The 24,694-nt window shown below is 40.5% G+C and overlaps 1 protein-coding gene across 2 annotated transcripts in view; it reads left to right on the top strand.

Moving 5' to 3' along the window:
* The window catches only part of Stim1 (stromal interaction molecule 1), a 182,152-nt gene that overhangs the window by 115,727 nt on the left and 41,731 nt on the right, over window positions 1-24,694 (top strand). For both annotated transcript variants that reach the window (XM_050122524.1, XM_050122525.1), the window contains exon 3: window positions 13,556-13,670. In XM_050122524.1, the coding sequence (XP_049978481.1) occupies window positions 13,556-13,670 (115 nt within the window). The remainder of the gene's footprint in view (window positions 1-13,555; window positions 13,671-24,694) is intronic.

The raw sequence follows: 24,694 nt of genomic DNA, 5'->3' as shown, positions 1-24,694 counted from the left end.
CAATGAGGACTACTGAGACCCCAAGAACAATGGCAATGGGTTTTTGATCCTACTGCACCTATTGGTTTTGTGGGAGCCTAGGCAGTTTGGATGCTCACCTTACTAGACCTGGATGGAGGTGGGTGGTCCTTGGACTTCCCACAGGGCAGGGAACCCTGATTGCTCTTTGGGCTGATGAGGGAGGGGGACTTGGCTGGGGGAGGGGGGAAGGGAAAGGGGAGGTGGTGGTGAGGAAGAGACAGAAATCTTTAATTAATTAATAAAAAATTTTAAGAAAGTAATAGTATAAATGTGGGAACTGCAGCCCCGAGTTGATATCCCTGCCCCCATTTAAGGTGCTTATCTGCAAGGAAAGCATAATAAATTCCCTCTGCTCCTGGAGCGGGGAAGGAAGGAATTTTAAGTGCATGGTGACCTGCCGGGGTCAGACTACAGTCCCTTCGCAGCCCCTTCCTCATTTGGTGACATGGTATAAAAGCCAGCCCAGCAAGAGAATAAAGGAAGAAGCTGTTCCACCTCAACCTCATGCTCTGTATTCATTCACCTGGACACCATCCACCTAGACTCTTGGTTCCAGCCCGCGCTGGCACGGCATATAAAAAGAAAGGAAGAGTCCTGATGTGACATTATGAGACAAGGACCCTCCATGATGCCATTGAGTTGGTTTTCTGTTGGTAATCTACTGCCGAGCATGCAGCCTTACCTGTAAGAGTAGTTTTCTGTTTGTTTTTGTTTTTTCCTCCAGTGAGACCCCCTTGGAGGAAACTAAATTTTCATTTGCAAGTGGTTATCTATTGGAGATTGTTTTTGAGTGAGGTGGGCACATGTGTCCACTGCTTTCAACTCTAGGACCTGAACTGGTGCAGACCCACATAGGCCCTGTACATTCTGTCTCAGTCTCTGTGAATTCATATGTGTGTGGATAAAGTTGGTTTAGAGGGTCTTGTTTTCTTGGTGTCCTCCATCCCCTTTGTCTCTCACATTTCTTCTGCCTTCTCATCTATGGGGTTCCCTGATCCTTGAGGAGGTTGGAGACATTTGATATAGACATCCCATTTAGGGCGGAGTGGTCCAAGGTCTCTAACTCTTTAAATGTCTGGCTGTGGGTCTCTGTATTTGTTCCCATTTGCTGTAGAAGGAAACTTCTCTGATTATGAGCAGGAATCTATGAGTATAGCATAATGTCTTTAGGAGTAATTTTATTAGTACTGGGGAAAAAAACGGTAGTATTTGTTTTTATCCTAGGTCTCTGGGCTATCTAGTCTCGGGTTTTTGGTCACCCAAGCCGTGTCAGGTATACATTCCGTCTCCTGGAGTGGGCTTTAAGTCAGATCAGATATTGATTGATTACTTCCACAAGCTTTGTGCCACCATTGATTGCTCTAGCATATCTTGCAGACAGGACATAATAGATCAGAGAGTTTATGTTTACATTTCCCTTTTGGTAGCATGCAGAGTGTCTTCCTGTACCAAAGACACTAGAAAGTAGGAGTAAAGGCTCTGTGTAGGCACCAGCTCAACTTCTCCATGTTCAGTGAGTTGTACAGGTGTTGCCTTTAGCAATGGAGACTTACTATCAGTTTGTGAAGAGACAGTCTTTACAAAGACTGGATTGTTGGGGATTCCCATGAGACCTCTTTGGCCAAGAACTCAATTGGATGCAACTCAGTCCTGATATTGGAAACTTCATTTGGTGACAAGAGATGTCTAGTTGGGACTCTTTCTCCCCATTATTTAGTGATTTCATTTAGATTGTCTTCATATATGTATAAATTTTAGGAAGCTTCTATTGGATTAGGTTTGTGTACCATCCCTCAAATAGCCCTCATTTTTATCTGTCTCTCTCCATATACCCTCCTTTGTCCTCCCCTTTCCCTTCCCACTTGATCCTCTTGTTCTCCCCATCCATCCATAACTATTCTGTTCTCTTTTCTAACAAGATCTATATGTTATACCCTAGTCCCTTCCTCTGCATTTAGTCTCTGTGGTTCTATGGATTGTAGTTTGGTTACCATTGACTTAGCTAATATCACATATAAGGGAATACATAATGTATTTGTCTTTCTGGGTCTGGAAGACCTCACTTAGAATGATTTTTTTCTAGTTTCAACTATTCACTTTCAAATTTCATGATTCATTCTAAAGTCTGAGTAATAGTTGTAATTGGGCAAATATACCACATTTATTTTTTTCTATCTGTTCTTCTGTGGAGGAACATCTATGTTGTTTTTAATTTCTGGCTATTATGAATAGAGCAACAGTGGACATGGTTAAACAGATATCTTTGTGGTAGGATGAAGCATCCTTTGGGTATAGGCCCAAAAGTGATAGAACTGATTCTTGAGACAGATTGATTCCCATTTTCCTGAGGAACCATTACACTGATTTCAATAGTAGCTGTACAAGTTTGCCCTTCACTAGCAATGGATGAGTGTTCTCCATACTCCACATTCTTGCCAGCATGAGCTGTCATTTGTGCTATTGATCTTAGCCATTCTGATGGATATAAGATGAAACTCAAAGTAATTTTGATTGGCATTTCCCTGATGGCTAAGGATGTTGAACATTTCTTTAAACGTTTCTCTGCCATTTGACTTTCCCTTTTTGAGAATTCTCTAGATCTGTACCCCATTTTTAAATGGGTTGTTTGTTTCCTTGATACCTAGTTGTTTTTTTTTAGTTCCTCATATATTTGCGTATATGATGTATAATTGGTAAAAAGTCTTTTCTTATTCTGTAGGCTGTCACTTTGTCCAAATGATGGTATCTTTTGCTGTGCAGAAGCTTCTCAGTTTCATAAGGTCCCATTTATTAATTTGGATCTTAGTTCCTGTGCTAATGATGATCTGTGCCAATGAGTTTAAGACTATCCCCCACTTTCTTTTATATCAGGTGCAGTGTATATAGTTTTATGTTGAGGTCTTTGATATGGAGTTGGGTTTTGTGCAGGGTAACAAGTGTGGATCCATTTGCATTCTTCTACATATAACTATCCAGTTTGACCAACACATTTGTTGAGGATGTCATCTTTTTTTTCCAGTATGTATCTCTGACTTTATAAAAACTCAGGTGTCCATAGGTGTGTGGATTTATGTTTGGGTCTTCAGTTCTCTTCCATTGATTGACATGTCTGTTTTTCTGCCAAAACCATGTGGTTTGTATTACTATAGCTCTGTAGTACAACTTGAAATTGGGGATGGTGAGACTTCCAGCAGTTCTTCTATTATTCAGAATTGTTTTAGCTGTCCTAAGTCTTCTGTTTCCATATGAAGCTGAAGATTGTCCTTTCAAATTCTGTCAAGAATTGTTCTGGAGTATTGATGGATATTGCATTGAATCTGTAGATTCCTTTTGGTAGATGGCTATTTTTACTATATTAATTCTTTCAATCCATAGACATGGGAGATCTTTCTATCTTCTGATATTTTCTTCAGTTTCTTCTATGCCTTAAAGTTTTTATTATGCAAGTCTTTCACTTGTTCGGTTAGAGTTACCCCAAGATATTTTATATTATTTTAGGCTATTGTGAAAGGTGTTTCCATGATTTATTTCTCAGTCTGTCATTTATATATAAGAGGGCTACTGCTTTATGTTAGTTAATTTTTTGTATCCAGCTACTTTGCTAAATGTGTTTATCAGCTGTAAAAGTTCATTGGTGGAGTTTTGGGGGTCACTTATGTACACTATCATATCATCTGCAAATAAAGATACTTTGACTTCTTCCTTTCCAGTTTGTATTTCCTTGCTCTTTTTCAGTTGTCTTATTGCTCTAAGATTTCAAGTATCATAGTGAATAGGTATTGAGTAGACAACCTTGTCTTGGTCCTGATTTTAGTGGAATTGCTTTTGCTTTGAGTTTCTCTCCATTTAAGTTGATGTTGGCTTTGGGCTTGATGTCAACCGCCTTTATTATGTTGAAGTATGTCCCTTGTACCCCTAACCTCTCCAGGACTTTCATCATGAAGAGGTGTTGGATTTTGTCAAAGGCCTTTTCTGCATCTAATGAGATTATCATGTGTTTTTTTTTCTCTTTCAGTTTGTTTATGTGGTGAATTATATTTATTGATTCATGTATGTTGAACTATCCCTGCATCTCTGGGATGGTCTGTTTGATCATGGTGGATCGTCTTTATGTTCTTGGATTCCGTTTGCGAGTATTTTATTGAGAATTTTTGCATCTAAATTTATAAGGGAAATTGGCCTGTAATTCTCTTTGTTTGTTGGGTTGTTATGTGGTTTGGTTATCAGAGTAACTGTGGCCTCATAAAATGAATTGGGCAGTGTTCCTTCCGTTTCTGTTTTGTAAACACTTGAGGAGTATTGGCATTAACTCTTCTTTAAGAGTGGTGTAGTTCTGCACTAAAACCATCTGCCCCTAGGCCTGCATCTGGGCCTTTGTTGTTGTTGTTGTTGGGAGACTTAATGACTGCTTCTGTTTCACTAGGGTTTATAGGTCTATTTTATTGCTTATCTGGTCCTGCTTTAACTTTGGAAGAGGTATATATCAATTATCTATTTCTTTTAGATTAGATAAAAATTTTAAATTAGATAGAAATTATCTATTTTCTTTAGATTTTCCAATTTGGTTAAATATAGGTTTTAAAAATATGTCCTTATTATCTGGGTTTCCTCAGTGTTTGTTGTTAAATCCCCTTTTCAATTCTAATTTTGTTAATTTGCATAAGAAACTGTCAACCTTTCTGATTTTTCTCAAAGAACCAAATATTGGTTTCACTGATTCTTTGTATTTTTTTGTTTCTATTTTACTGACTTCAGCCCTAAGTTTGATTATATCTTGCTGTGTACTTTTTGGATATTTCTTCCTTTTTCTAGAGCTTTCAGTTGTACTTTTAAGTTATAAGTATGATATCTCCCCAATTTTTAAAAATTAATTTTTTAAAAATGATCTTTTGTCATTTTACACACCAGTCCCACTTCCCACTCCGTCTACTTCTCCTGCTCTCCCCACCTCATCCCCTTCCACTCCTCAGAGAGGGTCAGGCTGCCCATGGGGAGTCAACAGAGTCTGGCACATCACGTTGAGGCAGGACCAGGCCCTCCCCACTATATCTAGGCTGAGCAAGGTATCTCTCCAAAGAAAATGGGTTTTAAAAAGCCAGTACAAGGATTAGAGATAAATCCTGGTCCCTTTGCCAGTGGCCCCACAGACTGTCCAAGCCTCACAACTGTCCCCACATTCAGTGGCCTAGTTTGGTCCTGTGCTGGTTTCACCACTATCAGCCCAGAGTCAGTGCGCTCTCCCTAGCTCAGGTCGGGAGTTTCTATGGAATACCCATCATGGTCTTGACTACTTGGCTCATATTATTGCTCCTCTGTCTCTTTCCGACTGGTTTCCGGAAGCTCAGCCCAGTGTTTAATTGTGGATCTCTGCATCTGCTTCCATCGGTTGTTAGATGAAGTCCTATGATGACAATTAAGGTCAATCAGACTACAGGGGAAGGCCAGTTCAGGCACGCTCTCCTCTATTAGGGTCTTAGCTGGGGTCATCCTTGTGGATTCCTGGGAATTTCCCTAGTGTCAGGTTTCATGCTAGCCCCACAATGGTTCCCACAATCAAGATATGTATTTCCTTGCTCCCCTTCTCTATCATTTCCCCATCTCAACCATCCCATTCCCTCATGTTCTTCTCCTTTCTGCCCTCCACCCATGCTCCCAAGTTTCTCAGGAGGAGATCTCCCCAATTTTTTTAATGTAGGCACTTAGTGCTTATGAACTTGCACTTCTGTGTGAGGTGAAAATCTACATTAGCCTATCTGTTCTCCTGGTCTGTGTGGCCTGTGGGTTCCCAGAGAATGTCTTCCTCAGTTTTACTGGATACCTCGTCCATTTAGCTTTTCATGGTATCAAGCTACAAGTACCTTCAATCCCAGCAGTTTTTGTAAATATCCTTTTTTTTTTTTCCATTCAGGCATTTGCCAAACTGATGCAGTTTAGCTTCTAAGATCAAAGGAGATTGGGTGTGTTCATGGTGGTATGGGCATAGACTGCAAATATCCTTTCTGATACATTTGGTCCTGTGCTGTATATTCATCCTTTTGATACCAATTGTTCTTTTCTTTCTGAGGAAAATTATTCTAATTAGTCATCTATTTCTGTCCTTCTGTCATAAAACAAAGGTCACCAACCCGTAGTCCTTGACTGTTTTGGATACTTTGGTCCTAATAGTTTGCAAGACTGGAGATGTTAGAGTAATCCGGTCTTTGCTGTTCTGTCCCAGTGCCTGGAAAGCTGTAACCTTAGATGTTGACCTTAGGAGTTGACCTGTATCGTGTACTTAATGTTACGTTACAGCACCAAGAATGATTCCATGATAATGGCTGCCTTTATTTTCAACCTCAGATGTATATTCTCTGTACTTTTATATGTGCTGGTGCTGGAAATAAAGGGAAAAAGAGAGGGTGTTGTTGCTGCTTTGGAAGAAGCTTCCTAGTGGCAGAGATCTGGGAAACAGTTGAAGTTGCTATCTTAAGTGAACAGTAGGAGTCACCGCAGAGGAAGACCTAAGTTAGCTTTATCCATGTTCAGGATGACCACTGATGAACAACCTGGATCTGAGCAGATGGCTCAGTGTGGTCTGGAGAAGAAGGGGAGTGAGGGAGTAGCATGTACAAATCATTGGGCTGATGAAAGGGCGGGCACTTTCAGAGACTAGCAATTTACTACCATCAGGAAGAGGAGAAAGACGCAGTTGATGCTCTGGTAGCATCAGGTAGAACTCAGACCATAGAAGATTGTGCAAAAGACTATCTAGTTTCAATTTATGGTGGAGTTAGGGATTGCAAGGAATTCAGTGTAGAACAGAAAGAACCTTTGAAGTTAGTAGACAGTTGTGTCTTTTCTTAATTTGCTCCATTGCAGTTCTAGCACATTGACTTGTGTTAGCAGGCACTAAGGAAATATCTGTCTTCTACATCCTCTATGGGACTCTCATTATTATAATAGTGGTTCCCAGGATTGTACATACTTAGCTATATTATCCTCTAACCCCCGCCCTCCACACACTCACTTTGTTTCAGGTATTATTCTAAGCTGTTATAACAAATTAACTCATAAGTAAGTGATTTATATATGGAGATATTATTCTTACCTGCATTTTACAGATGATGTTTATGATGCATTGAAAGTAAGTGGTAGACCCACAATTCAAACCGAGGCAGCCAGCTTTAGAAGCAAGGTCTGACTTGAATTCCAGCCAGTATAAATTGCTAAGATATCTGTCCAGCATTCTGTGTGCTGTAGGATAAACTCAAGAGACAGTCTTTCAGTTATTTAGTGCCTGAATATCTTGCTCTGTGCCAGGGCCCATACTTGTAGGTAGGTTTCAGGAGCTAAATTCATTATTCATTTAAGTATTCTAGGGAATTTAGAAGGTAAGTGAATAAAAAGATAAATAGTAAATATAGTTTCAAGTTTTGATTTACTTAGGGCGAGTAGGAAGGGGCTAATTAAACAGTAATTGTAGTGCTGTGGGAGTATTGTCATAAGTGTGTACTTGAGAACTAAGGGAACAGATAGCTAAGGGACGCTCAGTTAATTTATCTAGAAGTGTGGAAAACTACACAGAGGCAGTGACTTTCATATGGAGCATGCTGTGGAAAGGCTTGGAGCTATAAAAGTTCATGACATGCTCAAGGGTCTGAAATGGCTTGATATTTCTAAAGGGGGATTAGTTGCTTTTTCTGGAAATAGCTGGGAAGTAAATATTTTAGGGTTTACTAACCATAAAGATTCTGTAGCAACTACTTTTTTTTTTTTTGAGGTAGTGTTTCACTTGGTAGTCCTGACTATTCCAAAACTTGCTATGTAGACCAGGCTGACTTTGAACTCATAGAGATCTGCCTGCCTCTGCTCCTGAGTTCTGAAATTAAAGGCACACACCATCACACCTGGTTTCAGTTCTACTTTTGTAGTATGAAGTTAGTTATAGATACTATGTTAATGAATTTGCTGGACAGTATTCTGGTTCTGTTTTACATAGTGGGGCTGGGATGTGGCTCAGCTCTTAGCGGCGTGCTTGCCTAGCATGCACAAAGCTCTTGATTTGATCTTTAGCATCACATGTACTGGGCATGGTGGTGGTAAATGCTTGTAATCCCAGTGCTCTGGAGGTAGAATCAGGAAGATCAGAAATTTAAGATCATCCTTGGTATATTTGAGGCCAGCCTAGGATACATACTAAAACAAACAGACAAACCCCAAAAGAAAAAAAATGATGTGTAAATTAAAAGATTATACACTGGATTTGACTTATTATAGTTATAGTTTCATGACCTCTAGCCTGGTAGGGGTGCAAAGTATGAAGGAATGTCAATGAAACCAGGGCTTTATCTTAGATAATTACGAGCCATGGGATTTTAGGTAGAGGTATTGGTCTAGTTAGACTTGTATTTCATAAAGGTCATTCTTTCTAGTGGGTTTTACTTTGTTTTAAGACAGGATCTTCTTTCTTTAGCCTAGGATGACTTCTAACTTGAAATGCTGATCCTGACATCTGAAGTATTGAGATTATATTTGTGCACCACTGTGGAGTTCCTTTTTTCTCATGGTCCTTTTGCTACCAGTCCATGAGGATGAAGGGGGTACAAGCGACAACAGAGCTTTGGACAGCCTGCTAACAGAGCAAAAATAGCCTTCCAGGAGATAACTTTAAGTGAGACAGCTCGACTTTATTCCAGAGTAAGGGATATATAGGATTGGGGTGGTAGCTGGGGCAAACTCTAATTTGCATCAGGTGGCACTCTCTTATCATGTTGCTGGATTGGTGGCAGCATGCCTTATGAAAATAGCTAGAATGTGTTACTTAATTACCATGTGGACATCAGGGAAAGAGCATTTGCACGGAACTGTGTCAAGGTTCATCCTTGAGATAGAATCGGGGTGCCTAAAGACATCTCCAGATAAAGCTAGGTAGATAGCAGGAAGCCCTCATCGGGGTGGGGGGGCCTCCATGTTGTGCCAAGCCCAGGAAGAGCTGCCAGGCAATGTTAGACTGCAACCTTTGACCAGTGGAGTCTCCCAACAAATATTTGGATTATGTTTGCGCACCACTGTACCTCTCTTCATTCTGGGATTTAAACTGGCAGACCTAGATGTATAAAGATGAGTAAGAAATGACTATTTCTCCTGGGCAGTACATGCCTTTAATTCCAGCACTAAGGAGGTAGCGGCAGGCAGATCTCTTATGAGTTCATGGACAGCCTTGTTTACAGCGCAAGTTCCAGGATAGCCAGGGCTGTTACACAGAGAAATCCTGTCTCACAAACCAAAAATCACAAAAAGAAAAAAAGACAGTCCTCTCCTAACCTTTTAGCAGTAGCTGGGCGAATGTCACTGAGGACAGTTATGTCACCTCTGAAACATTCCTGTCCTAGTACTTGGTATAAATGGCACCTGGAGCTATGACAGCTAAAATGAAAGTTCATAAGCTCAGTGTGGTGCCACTTTTGTGATTCCAGTACTGAGGGTGCTGGAACAGGAGACAGCAGGTCTCATGTTTGTGGCTGGCCTGCACTATGTATATATTTCCCTGCGTTGAAAACCAGATGAACAACAACAAACTAGGCATGGTGGTACATACCTGTAATCTCAGCACTTGGAGGTGGAGGCAAGAAGATCAGGAGTTCAAGGGTAGTCTCAAAATACAAATAACAGCCGGGTGATGGTGGCGCACGCCTTTAATCCCAGCACTCAGGAGGCAGAGGCAGGCGGATCTCTGTGAGTTCAAGACCAGCCTGGTCTACAGAGCTAGTTCCAGGACAGGCTCCAAAGCCACAGAGAAACCCTGTCTTGAAAAAACAAAAACAAACAAACAAACAAACAAAAACAAAAACAAAAAAAAATACAAATAACAAAAACAAAAAAGTGAATTACTGATAGATGTTTAGGATACAAAGAAGAGCTAAGAAACATGTTTTTTATGATTAAATTAATTTTCAGTATACAAGGTCAGTTTAATACTTGAAATCAATTATTGTAACTGCTATTTTGCTAATATTTGCCTGATGTTTTTATGTTTAAAACATTTATTACAGCTTACATATGTTATTAGATTTGTCATTGCATCACTCTGATAGTAACAGCCTTACACAACCAAGTGGAAAAAATCACAGTTTTATAAGATTATTTTGTGAAACATGGGTTTTTAATGTTTTGAGGAAGACGCTTTAGAGATGCTGTTTGGTTTGCGAAACATAGCAGCCATGTAGTGAGGGTCCAGGCTGAATGCAGAGGAAGGAGACAGTGGTACTAACGGGGAGCCCTTGGAGAGCTGCTCAGATCCCTGTACCTGAAGATGTGCTGCTCCTCTGGCTCTAAGTGAGCCCTGCCCCTGAGTGCGCTAGCGGGGTCTGTGTGAGGGGATCCAGAGCTGCATCTTCCTTCTCCTCTGCTGCCACCCACAGGACCCACTACTGCTTGGGATCAGCTCTGTGCTACCTCATGGAAGAGCACTTTCTGAGCTCATAGAGCTAAATATACCTAGTGACAGCTGGTGCTTTGGCACTTAGGCAAGCTACTGGGCTGTCATTCTAGCCAATGCTACATTCCCCATGGTAAGACAAAACTTCCTTGGACCTTCTTAAGCGAGGAGCTCCTTGTTCTGAGCTTGAAACAGTAAATCCTTGTTTTGAGAGCCAAAAAAGTAGTCTGATTTTGTTGTTGCTTTTTATTCCTTCTAAATATTGTTCTAATTAAGAAATCAACTATTTGCTGGATATGCAACAATATTTAGAGTGAAATATGACTAATGCTTATCTAAAACATAGTGGGAATTGGAGTTCTAGTTTAATATAATATTATTATCTCAGTATTGTAGTATATGCTTGTAATCCTAACATGCAAGAGGCAAAGGCAGGAGAATTGCTGCAAGTTTGAGACCAGTCTTGTCTACATATTGGAAAGAAAGAAAGAGAAAAAACTATTTTTTTTAAAAGGTGGACTCATGTATAGCCCAGGTTGGTCTCAGACTTAAATATGTAGCCAAGGATAACCTTGAATATCTGATCCTCCTCTTACCTCCCAAGTACTGAAATTACAGGTATACATTACTACGCCTGGCTAAAGAAAAAAAAAAATTATGTTTCTGTTTATAACTGGATAACTGGGAGCTTCTGTCAGGGGACATATGGTTTTGAAGGGAGTTACAACTCTGATAGGAATATACATTGGAGCTGTGGCAGCATAAAAGGTCATCTTTGGTCAAGGTGTTTCTGTTTTCTGTATTTACCTACTTCTGAGTTACGCTTTAAAGCTTAGAAGTGCTTTTGTGTACACTAGGAACATTTAACTCTGTGCGTCTGTGGGGTTGAGAGTCCTATGCCTGAGCAATGCCACATAGAATGTGAGTGACGGAGCACATGCTCTTCAGAAGGGGCTCTGCTATCTTGTTGCACATGCATGTGAACCCAGGAGTGGAGCCAGGAGGGGGAGACTTGAACCTTTCATTAGCTCCTTAAATACCAACTCTCCCAGCCTCTAGGTTCCCTTTCTACTTAGACATGAGCAGTTGATATTTTCCCCAGTTTTAAGTAAAGCATGAAGAAAGTCATCGTCATTACCATCTACATTTCAGGCTAGAGAAATGGTAGTATATATTACATTGTTATATTATATATATCATATTAATTATATAGCATATATTGCTCTTCCAGAGGACTTGAATTGTCCAGCTCCAGGGGGATCTGATGCTTCTGGTTTACTATGTGCACAAATACACACAGAGACATAAATCTAAAAATTGCAGTTGAAATACAACAGTTTACATAAAACTTCATCAGTTCCCATTCTTCTTTTTCCTTCCTTCCTTCCTTCCTTCCTTTCTTCCTTCCTTCCTTCCTTCCTTCCTTCCTTCCTTCCTTCCTTCCCTCCCTCCTTCCCTTCCCTCCCTCCTTCCCTTCCCTTCCCTTCCCTTCCCTTCCCTNCCCTTCCCTTCCCTTCCCTTCCCCTCCCTTCCCTTCCCTTCCCTTCCCTTCCCTTCCCTTCCCTTCCCTTCCCTTCCTCCCTCATTCCCTCACTCTCTCCCTCCTTCCTTTCTTTCTTTTTCCCCAGTACAAGGCTTCTCTGAATAACCATGGCTGTCCTGGAACTTGCTCTGTAGACTAGACTGGCCTTGAACTCAGAGATCCACCTGCCTCTGCCTTCCAAGTGTTTCCCACCATGTCAGGCCCCATCCTCCTTTCTATTTAAGTAAATAGGTCTCCCCCACCCCCCACCCCTGCCAAAGACCAGGTATCACTGTAGACTGGCTGGCCTGGAACTGTCTATATAGACTAGGTTATCCTCCAGCCCACAGAAAACTGTACTTGATGCTCCTTTTCTTTAACATTTTTTTCTTTTAATATTATTTCCTTTTTTTTTTTTTTGAGACAGGGTTTCTCTGTGTAGCCCTGACAGTCCTGGAACTCGCTCTGTAGATCAGACTGGCTTCAAACTTAGAGATCTGAGATCCACCTGCCTCTGCCTCCTGAGTGCTGGAATTAAAGGCGGCTACTATGCCTAGCCTAGTTTTTTTTTCTTTTCCTTTGAGACATGGTTTTCCTTTCCTCTTTATTTCTTCCACTTTTTCCTCTCCTCCCTTACTCCTCTCCTCACATAATTTAAAATAAATGTAAAAAAAAATTAAAAAAAGAATTCAAAGTCATCCTCAGCTATATAGCAAGTTCCAGGTTAGTCTGGGCTACTTGAGACTTTGTCCTAAAACAAATAAACTAAGGAATTGTAGCTAATAGGAGCATAGCTCATTTGGTAAAGTGCCTGCCATACAAGTGTGAGTACCTGAGTTTTGATCCCCAGCATCCATATAAAAGTTGAGCCCTTCAGCATGTATCTGCACCTCCAGGCTGGTGTGGGTGGGCAGATGGGGCTCACTTAACCAGTCAGCCCAGCCAAATGGATGCTTTCCAGGTTCAGTCTCCAAAGGTGAGGAGAATGTTGACCTCTGCCTTCTGCAAATATATATACCCATATGTACATGTGTGCATGTGGATGCAGAAACATAATAAACATTTTTTAAAAGGTCAACTCTTCTTTGTTCCCTCTTTTAGTTTAATTCACTGTCACTGTTTGTATAATTAAAAAAGTATAAGGGAAAATTCTAGTATACCTATTGTTTCCATATGAAAACATATAACAAAACAAAAAATGTTCTCTTTGGCAATGGAGTCTTTCATATAATACCTATATGTCAAAATGTATGGATTAGGAGTTTACTGCGTGCTTCACTGTGTGACACTCAAATGTCACACTGAAGCTCCCATGACAAGATTTTCTCTTTCTTCCTTTTTTTTCTTTCTCCTTTTTCTCGTAACTTTTATTTTGTTTTATTTTTTTGGGGGAAGGGAGATGGGTGGGATCAGGAGGCATGATGTGAAAGGCACAAAGAATAAATAAAAAGAAAGCTACAAGAAAAGAATGTTACATGACTGAAGTTCATAAGCAGTGTGTTGGGAGGTGTATAGCTGGAGACATGATTTATGTGGAGATCTTGGTGGGCTGGTTCACAAGTATTTCCTGTGACTTGTATGCTTTTCCCTTGCAGTTTCTAAGGGAAGACCTCAATTACCATGATCCAACAGTGAAGCACAGCACCTTCCATGGTGAGGATAAGCTTATCAGCGTGGAGGACCTGTGGAAGGCGTGGAAGGCATCTGAAGGTAACGGGCAGCCTGGCTGTCAGCCCTAGTTGTCAGAGGTTAGAAGAGAGGAGATGAGTAGGTGCCTGACTCTAAAAGACATGGACAAAAAATGCTGAACAAGGCGTGACTCGCTGAAATCATTCTGTGTACAGTCATGTGGTAATACTGAGCTGTGGTCATTATGCTGGGGAAGAGAGGTGAAGTCTTCCTTCATCAGGATGTCCTGAACTCCAGCCTAACTCGTCTTCTGTCCTCATACTGTCCCCCATAATCTCCCGAGAAAAGACACCTGCTGTTCTCTGCTCCCTGCTGAGCCCCACCTCTTCTGGGTCCAGGTGATTCAGAGGTCGAGCAACAGTAAAGACGGGCCCATTCCTAATTCTAGCTCCCCCCGCAGAAAAAACCTGAATAGTTCTTCATCCTTGAATAAAACATTTTCAGCCTCTTTTCGATCTAGATTTCCTTTTTGTAAACACTTTTATAATATCTTTCGTAAGTCCCTGAATTGGTCACAGACTCACTCCCAAGTGTGGTTTGATTCATACAGAGCTGAATTGCATTGCCAGCTTCTGAGCTCTGTGCACTGCCCAATTAAATGCGGTGCCTTCAGTGGGCACATCACTGACTCATGTTGAATTTCTCAGTGAAAATTGTAGATCTTTCTACTAATAAAGCTCCTAAACCATGACTACCTGTTTTTTTCCCCCTCTAGAGCATTTTATTCTGAAATTTGAGGGAAAGAGTATGTTTAGTTTTATGAAACTCAACAGGGAAGAAGATAGCAGGTTTTTAGCTTCATTTATCTTTGTGGAATGTCCTTGGATCTCAACAACGATGGAAACAGTGACTTGGCATGTAGTTCAGTTGGTGGGGAGCTTGCTTCACACGCACAAGGCCCCGAATTTGCTCCCCACCACTGGATAAATCAGCTGTGGTGGTTCACATATATAATATCAGCTCTTGGGAAGGAGAAGCAGCAGGGTCAGAAATTCATGAGTATCCTCACTAAGTTCATTGGCAGCCTTGGATCTATGAAACATAGTCACTAAAATACATAGATTTTTAGATAGATAGACAGGCAGATAAAAAAGATTGGCCACAGTCTTTTCCCAATGTCTTGTAGAGCATATGTGTCCTAGTTCCTTTGCTGTGGTCAAAACTTAGGGAGGAAAGGGTTCATTTGGTTTATAGCTTACAGTCCATTATCGGGAGAAGCCAAGGCAGAAACTCAAGTCAGGAACCTTGAGGCAGAGACCGTAAAGGAAGCTGCTTACTGACTTGCCTTTCATGGCTTGTTCTGCCCGCTTTCTTATTTCATTCAGGACCACCTGGTGCCCTGGGGTGAGGTGGCACCACCATGAGCAGCCTGTGCTCTCCCACATCAACCATTAATTAAAAAATGCCTCACAAACTTACCTACAGGTCGATCTAATGGAGACATTTTCTCATTTGAGGTTTCCTTTGATTGTGCCAAGTTGACCAAAAACAAAACAACAACAAGAAAAAAAAAACAAAGTAAAAAAATAAAAACATAAACAAAAAACACCTGACTAATACAAGGTGTTAAGAAAGGTTAAACTTGGGGCTGGAGAGATGGCTCAGAGGTTAAGAGCACTGTCTGCTCTTCCAGAGGTCCCGAGTTCAATTCCCAGCAACCACATGGTGGCTCATAACCATTTGTAATGCGATCTGGTGCTCTTTTCTGGTATGAAGACATACATGCAGATGGAGCACTCATACACATAAAATTCATAAATCTAAAAAAAAAAAAAGAAACTTGATTGACCCATGGGTTCAGAATTTTGGGACTGTCTCCCTGTGTTGCTCATACTGGCCGCAGACTCTTGGATCTTCCTTTCTTAGCCTCTTAAGCTATTGCAGCTATAGGAACCTGACACTGTTTGTAATTTTTCTGGTTTTCAGATGAGGAAACTTAGGACTGGGCTTATAAAATCATGTGTTTACTGTCATGCATTTAGGAGAGCCAGAAGTAGATGTAAATCCTCTGATCCTTGTAGACCAATGATTTCCTTGTCATCTGATGACAGAAAACACTACTTTTAATAGAACGAGGCTGTTTTTATTTGTATTCAAATTCTTATCTAGGACTGTAGAATTTTATACCCGAGAAGGAACATGTGTATATAGGCAGAGAGTATTAGATTCATTAGATTTGCAGCAGGGAATGGAGTCTAATCGTTATTCTGCAGTGGGGTGAAAAGGGAGTTGCTGCTACTTAACTGTTTTATCAGTTTAGAGAAAGCGTGTAAAGAAGCAGAGAGGAGAAAGCCTCTAGAAGTCTTCCGAAGCAAAACCCCACCCCTAAGCTCCACACCCTGCTCATGTGTCTTTACAGCTCCTGAGCAATTCGGGCTGTCTACTGATGAGATCTGAATCTAGGACATGAGCTTTGGAGGTATATTAGCATTGCCAGGAAAAATCTTCTGTTTAATTTTGATTTTCTTCTCTAATAACATGATGATAAGGAGCCTTGTTTTTAAGAATAGGTTTTATAAGTACAAACTTAGAATGCAAGAGACAAGAAACATAATCTTGGCCTTTTTAACAAGCTCAAAGAAAAGTAACTAAAAAGGAAAGTGACCAAAGGGAAGGCAGAAATAGAGGTTTGAATCATAATACTAGAAAACAGCCCCACAGTTTTCTGGTAATAACTTTATTTCTGGATTTAGCAACTATTTGGAACACTTCCAGTGTATTTTGAATTACGGGAACATGGAAGACAAGCAAGTTTTTTAGAAGGTACTGGGACTCATTTACCCTTAGTAGTAAAACATTCTAACGTACAGCAGAGTACCTCACTGCTGGGAAGTTATATACATACACCTTTTAAAGATTGGTTTACCATGTGGTTTGATAGACAAGTAAGACCCTCCTTGTGTCTAATAATTTGCTTCATTATTCCGAAAAAGGCACCTATTCTCTCTAGAGGGACAGTTTCCAGAGCTACCAAAAGCTTGTGGTGCTGTGGCTGCCGTGCGCGCCGCTGCTGGTGTCGGCGTCAGCGTCAGTCACTGATGCTCAGAGAATCAGCAGGCTTAGGCCACTCCTTTTTATGATTATTGTTGTTAACATTCTCTGATTCATAGTGGAAACCAGTATTTGTTTTTCATTTTTCCTGTATTATTTAGATCTTAGCAGAAAAGTTTGCTAATCATACATTAACCAGCTCTGGTTTTAATAATAAAAACAACAGAAACTACTCATACTTTTTTAGTACTTCATACATGCTAAGCACCAATCTGAGTATTTTTCTCATGTTTATTCATTTCTCACAATAACCTTATGATGTATAGTTACTATAGTTATGTGTTATCTCTATTTTCAGATATGGAAAATGAGGCAAAGAGATTAAGTGGGATAATGTAACATAATTCTTTCACTAACTACTTGGAAGTTATTTCAGATTTCACGAGTTCAGATCATGGTTCCTAACCAGCCTCCTCTCACTTCTGACTGACATCATCATAAAGCAGGGCATCCCCAGGCCATTTGCATTTTCTGCTGCTGATGCAGCTTCTTCTTCCTCTCCCCTTTCTATTTGTTGTTACCACATTTTGAGAGAAAAAGAAAATTCATTTATTCCCTCCTTTCTCTCCTTTCTTGAGGCTGCACCTCAAGTGACCAAGGTTAACTTTGAACTTTTAATTCTCCTGCTTTCCTGTCTCCCAAATCCCGGGATCACGAGCGTGTGGCACCTGGTGCTCGCGAATCCGCTGCTTTCAGGAGCCGGAGCCCAAGTCCAGGCCCGAGCTCGCTACCTGCCCCTAAGCTCTTCTCTGAAACCCTAGATAATTTCTCTTTCTAACAATTGCACCAGAATTGTCAGTTATGTTGTGTTCTAATTTTAGCACAGTAATTTTGGGTTTTATTTTAAATATATAAGTAAGATAAACAGTCTTACTTCCATCCCTATATAATAGGGAAATTGTACACTCCAGTCTGCCACCAAGCCTAAAATTCTTTCTCTCTGATATCTTATATACATCTCCTGTGCTACTACCATAGCTGGATTTTAGCAGCTTTTTCATATGAGTTACTGAGGTGTCATTGGCATAAGCTGTAAACATTTGAAGTGCATTGTATTCTGTTTTGGCATGTGCATACAGTGTGGAGCCACCGCACAGCAAAGGCTGTCTGTGCCATCACTTCCTCGCCACTCTGAGAGCTCCTTCCCAGATAACTACTGAAGAAGTTTAGTACACATTTTCTAGAGTTTGATTTAAGTAGAATTATATAATATATGCCCTTTAAAATATAGTCTCTTGCATTTGACATAATTATTTGGGGATTCATATTTTACATATATAAATAGCTCATCTTTTTTATTCCTGAGTATTAACACATAGAAGAGATGTACTTCCATTGTTTTTATCCATTTATGTCTTGTTAAGACGCTTGAGCTACATCTAGTTTCTGTTTATTACAAATAAAGCTGCAGTGAGCATTTAAGTATGAGTCACATGCATTTTCTCTGTCTAGGAAAATACCTAGGCTGGAATAACTAGATCATATGGGAGGTATCAAGAAATGATTAGTGTTTTTCAAGGTCGCTGTGCTGTTCCATATTCCCATTAGCAGTGTATGGGACTCTGAGCTCCCCCATCTCATTGTAAATATTTATTATAATCAGTCTGTTCAATTTTAGCATAGTGTAGTGGTGTCTTATTTTGGTGTTAGTTTGTGATTTGCTTAATAATTAATGATACTGGGCATCTTTTCATACATTTAAGTTGCCATCTGTTTTTGGTGGAGTATCTTTTAAATCTTAGGCCTTTTTTTTTTTTTTAAATAGCCTCTCATGCTTGGCGGTGGTGGCGCACACCTTTACTCCCAGCACTTAGGAGGCAGAGGCAGGTGGATCTCTGTGAGTTTGAGGCCAGCCTGGTCTACAAGAGCTAGGCTCCAAAACTACAAAGAAACCCTGTCTCAAAAAAAAAATAGCACCTCATATAGTTCAGGCTTGCCTTAAACTGCCATATAGCTATGGTGGGCCTGATCCATCTGCCTTTCCTTCCTGAGTAAGTGCTGGGCTTGCAGGAATAAATCACTATGCCCTGTGACTGTGAAATAAACACCCCCCCAGCTTTTAAATATGAAGACTGAAATCACTGATTTGAGCACTTTCTTCTTCTTTTTTAAAGATGTATGTATGTATGAATGTATGTATGTATGAATGTATGTATGTATGTATGTATGTATGTATGTATACAGTGTTCTACCTGCATGTATGCTTGCAGGCCTGATGAGGGCACCAGATATTATTACTGATGGTTGTGAGTCACCACGTGGTTGCTGGGAATTGAACTCAGGACCTTCAGAAGAACAGGCAGTGCTCTTAACCACTGAGCCATCTCTCCAGCCCCAGAGAGCTTTCTTCTTCATCCTCTTTTTTCCCCACATATGTCTTTGTGCATGATGTGTTTGTGTGCTTGCCTGTATATGAATGCATGTATGTGGGTATGTACACAAGTGTGTAGAGGCCTGAGACTGACGTTGTGAGCGTTCCTCATTTTCCACCCTATTCAATGAGGCAGTGTCTCAATGCTGGCTCAGAATTCACTGTGTGTTACAGACTTTCCACAGAAACTTGTAGCAGTCCTTCGGTCTCTGCCTTTGAGTGCTGTGGTTACAGGTGTTATCTGGCTGTGAACTTTCTGTATAACAGGGTCCTCAAACTCATGACTCTCCTGCCTCCATTTTCCTGTGCTAACATTACAGTTGCAGACCATCATGTCCAGTTGAAGCCTTCACAGTTTTATAAATATTTTTTCTTCTTCTGCCCTAGCATATACTCTGTTCCATGTGTACATGCTCATTGGCCCAGTGTTCTGTGGGGTAGTGTTTAAGTGCCAACCATGTCATTGGTTGATGATATTAAGTCTACTTAACTTGGTTGACTTTTCTGGCTGCTTGCTCTAACATTTACTGAGAAAGGAACACGTATGTTTCTAGTTGTAGTCTGCTTCATGTATTGTGAAGCTCTGTAATTGGGTCCATAAAGATTTACAGTTATCATGTCTTCTTGATTAATTGACCCTTTATCATTGTGAAACAGCATTCTTTAATTCGTATAATATTCTTTTTTTTAAATCTTATTTATTTATTTATTTATTTATTTATTTTGTATACGACATTCTGCCTCCATTTTGCCTGCACTCCAGAGGAGGGCACCAGATCTCATTACAGATGTTTGTGGTTGCTGGGAATTGAACTCAGGACCTTTGGAAGAGCAGCCAGTGCTCTTAACCACAGAGCCATCTCGTATAATATTCTTTTCTCTAAAGTTTGTTTGGTGCTAATGTATCTTCTTTTCCTCAAAAGGGGGGGATTTTTTATTTGGCTCTCAATTTTAGAAGTCTTGTTGCCTTTTGCAGGTGGCAAGGCAGAACAAACAGGCAGAGTATGAACGACAGGGAAACTGTTTATTTCATGGTGCCCAGGAAGCAAAGAGAGAGTGTGTGGTTAATGATGTGGGCTTCTAATACCCGTATGTCACAAATGACCAAACTTTGTTCTGCTAGGCCACACCTACAGGTTCTACTACTTTTAGGTATAGGGTTTTTGTTTTTGTTTTTATTTTTTGTTTTTCTTGTTAGTGTATCTTCTCCTGTCTGTTTTCATTTTATTTTATTTATTTTTGTAGTACTAAGGGTTAGGCCCAGCCCTGGATGTGCTAGTCAGGTACTCTCACATTAAGCTGTATCCTAGACTTTGATTTATGTTTTTAAATTTAAAAATACATACTAGGCAGTTATGTTTTACACCTATAATGCCAGCACTTAAAAGACTGAAGAAGGAAAATTGCCTTGAATTTGAAGCCAGCCTGGACTTCATAGTGAGGTTCTTTCTTTAAAAACGAGGGGAGGTGCTGCTGGATGTGATGGTGCACGCTTTTGATCCCAGCACTCGGGTGGCAGAGGCAGAAAGATCTCTACATTTGAGGCCAGCTTGGTCTACAGAACGAGTTTTAGGACAGTCAGGGCTACACAGAAAAACCCTGACGTGAAAAACCAAAGTCAAAAAAAAAAAAAAAAAAGAAAAAAAAAGGCTTAGCTCTCAGGAGACAACTGCAGGAGGATCTCTGTGAGTTCAAGGACAGCCTGGTCTACATAGTGAGCTCCAGGACAGCCAAGACTATGTAGAGAGACCCTGTCTTAAAGAAAGGGAGTGGTCTTGAAGAATAGTATATGAGCCCTATCGTACATGAAACCCTGGGCTCTGTTCTCAGCATGGACTGTGTGAACCAGGTGTAATGAATGACACGCTCCTGTAAATCTCAGCAGCTGGGGGATGGGGGCAGAAGAGTCAAGAGTTCAGGATCATCCTTGGCTACATAGAGTTGGAGACCACTTTTGACTACCTCAGACCCTGCCTCAAACAAACAAAAGCAATTAAACATTCAATTTAAATATCTCCTTTTGGAATCTTTCCTGAAAATCACAGTCTAGATAATGGGTGCTGTGTTCCCACAGCCTCCTCTGTTTATCTCACGTAACACTTAACACACTAATTACAGTCTCCCTGTCAGTTTGCTTGAGGTCAGCATCTTCTATGATCCCATTTCTAACACTTAGTACTGTACTCAGCCCAAACTAGGAAAGAAGTCCAGAGTTTGTTCCCTTTCACAGTTTCACACTTCACAGCTGAGTTGTTCTGGCCTTGTGTGGCCGCACTGCCAGTGTTTCTCTCGCCTGCTTCCTCTGGGCTTTGTTGTAGCACTGCACATGGCCTTTAAGAGTGTCCTCTTGGGGTTTAATAGATCAGAGTTCACACAGTAACCTAGCAGAGTGGGCCTGTCATGACGCCTACACCCAAGGCCTAGATTATTTTTACAGTGATGTTTCAGAATTTGATATTGACATCTTACTAGGAAATTAAGATTCCCAGGTAGCGGGGAGGGAGCGTCTCAGGCAACCCAGTTCCAGGCTACACTCCATTTAAATAGAGCCACTTTGGGAGGATTTTGTAACTGCTATAGTTTGCTCATATTTAGAATAAGCAAAAAAAAAAAAAAAAAAAACCCTCAGCTATTGGTCAATTAATTTTAAAATTACTATTTTTTAAAATAGTGCTTTGCTTGCATGTATAGCTATGCACCATGTGTATGCCTGGTACCCACAGAGGACAGAAGAGATCTCCAGAAGTGGAACTGGAGTTAGAGATGGTTGTAAGCTGTCACTGGGTACTGAGAATGAACCTAATTCCTTTAGAAGAGCAGCTAGTGTCCTTAATCACATACTCACCTGCCGCTTCAGTGAATTTTTTCCTCCTCTTTCTGAGAGAACTTTTAAGGCTGGAGCTCATGAAGAGTTGTCTCTGTGCTGGTAACATACCCACCGCCTTCTACAGTAAATACACTGATAAACTTGTGACTGAGTGAATCAATGAATGGTGGTGATAGAAAACGTAGCCGAGGCTGGGCTCCAGGTGTGTGCCGCCATAGGTGGTTGGCTAGCTGCTATTTCTTTAGAACTTACTATAGGAAAGGAAGGTCCTCATATCTTCACTATACCCTTGTGAGAGCTCTGCTTATCACCATTTTATAAGTAGCAAAAACGAGATGAAGAAACTTTTAGCAGCTTGTTCATGGTCTTACACTTAATAAGTGATGTTTGGTTCAAGGCACAAGATTATAGAGTCCACCTTTGTAACTGCTGTTTGACTGACAGCCCAAATGACTGACTGAGGCTGACCAGGTGACCAGCTAATTCACTAATAGCTGTGTGAAGGAGACCCAAAGGTTTTGGCAACTTTCCTAGTAGACATAATTCTCTTGGGACACGGGTTTGAAACCACAGAAATAGATGAGGGCTTCGTCTAGAGGTGCCCCAAGTCTATTATATGAGAGATACTGACTCAGGAGCTTGTTTCGTGTTGCTTATTCTTTTCCTGGCAAGAGAAAAGATTGGCTGAGGCCCACTATCAGCCTTGGCGCATCTCTGGAGAATAGCTGTAGTTGAAGTGCTAGGAGTGAGACTTATTGTCCCTTCTGCTGATGTGCCCTTACCCCAAGTACCCACATGACTCACAGCTTCATGTTGCACTGAAATGTCACCTCACTAGAGAAGCTGTTTCTTCTTTTAAAAAACAAAAAAAATAAACAATAACAAATGTTTTTCTTTTTACCTTTATCCTCTTCCTGCTTAATTTTTAATAATGGACTTTTTATCACTTCATGTGTTTATTGTGGTTTTTTTTCTTTTTCCTTTGTTACATTATTTACTTATTTTTAAGGCATGGTCTTACTCTGTAGCCCTGGCTAGCTTGGAATTTCTACATAGACCAGGCTAACCTTGAACTCACAGAGATCACCTACCTGCTAGGCTTGGGCTGTAATAATGGCTGATTTTAGTGTGTGAGTGTATGGAGGTTAGAGGACCATTTGCAGGGGCTGCTTTTTTTCTTTCACTTTGCAAGCCCCAGGGATTGAAACTCAGGTTGTCAGGCTTGGTAGTAGGTGTTTTTTGGGTGTCTTTACCCACTGAGCCATCTCATAGGCTCAGTTAGACTGCCTGTTTTGTGTTTACCCTCAGAATCATAAACACCAGGGGAAATGTGACTTTAGTATTCTGCTGTGTTTCTAGGTTCTTGAGTGTGATCTAGCAAGTAGGGGTGTTTAATAATTATCCCCATGACTTACTCTTGAATTGGAGACAACCTGTTTTCAAGCACCTATCCTGTGGCTTCAGTAGCTTCTTATTTCCTTGTCTTTATGCATGACCTTGAACTAACTCCAGACAAACTGAAATCTGTTCTCCAAGCAGGAACCACAGCTTGTAGTTCTGGGTCTTGCTCTTCTTATTTCTTTCTTTGGTGCATGAATCTCTGTCTACCCAAATTCTGATCACTCTGTTTTTTAAAATGAATATTTGTTTATTTATTTATTTATTTACTTACTTACTTACTTACTTACTTACTTAGTATGTATATGTGTGCCTGCATGAGTCTATGTATGCTACATGTGTGGAACTGGAGTTGCAGTTGTGAACCCCCTGATATGCATGTGCAAACTGAACCAGGGTCTTCTGTAATATTAATAAGTTTCTGGGGGCTGGAGAGATGGCTTAGTGGTTAAGAGCACTGGCTGCTCTTCCAGAGGTTGTGAGTTCAATTTCCAGAAACCTCACAACCATCTGTAATAAGATCTGGTGCCCTCTTTTGGCATGTGAGCATACATGTGGGCAGAATGTTGTATACATGATGAATAAATAAATAAAAAATAAGTTTCCTTAGCTATATAATCAGCTCTCCAGCCAGTGAACTCCTTTTTGTTTTGTTTTGTTTTTAAAAAATGAATGTATGTACAATTACTATAGATGGGTAGTGCTAGATTATAAGCTACAAACAGTACCTGGGAATAGGGATCTCCTTCTTCTCACTGCTCTGTTTCCAGTGCCTAACTTGGAAGAGTACAAAATAAATGTTTAGTGAGCCGGGCGATGGTGGCGCACGCCTTTAATCCCAGCACTGGGATAAATAAATAAATGTTTAGTGAGTGACAGCGAATGTTTTACAGAAAGGGAAATTGAGGCTCATAGCAATTAATTGATTTATCCCAGTTAGTCCATGGCAAATAAGATGGAAATTAAGGTCTTTAGCTTCAAATTTGTATTATATACTTTATAATACAAGTCTTTCAGGGCTAAGCCTGTAATCCCAGTATTCTGGAGATGGAGACTGGAGGACCAGGAGTTCAAGGCCAACCTTGGTTACTTAGCAAATTTGAAGCTAGGACGAACTCCATGTTTCTCTTGTCTCACAAAATAAAATCAACAAAGCAACTGAACATATCCCAAAACAAAGAAAAAGATTGGAGATGACAGCACCTTGTAGATGCTCTCTTTTAAAAGTTTTCTATATTTTTGAGAATTTTATACATGCATACAATGAAATATGATCTCATCTAGTCCTCCTCCCAAGCTCGCCAGTTCCTCCCAACACTCAATTTTTCAACATCATGTTTGTTTGTTTTAATAACCCACTAAGTTCATTTTTTTGCTGCCTTTATGTGTACATGGGTT

Source organism: Alexandromys fortis, unplaced genomic scaffold (assembly GCF_014885135.2).
Source record: "Alexandromys fortis isolate MF-2015 unplaced genomic scaffold, M_Fortis_MF-2015_v1.1 scaffold_209, whole genome shotgun sequence".
NCBI lineage: Eukaryota > Metazoa > Chordata > Mammalia > Rodentia > Cricetidae > Alexandromys > Alexandromys fortis.
Note: the sequence above shows the minus strand (reverse complement) of the source record. Positions and strands in the feature narration are given on the sequence as shown.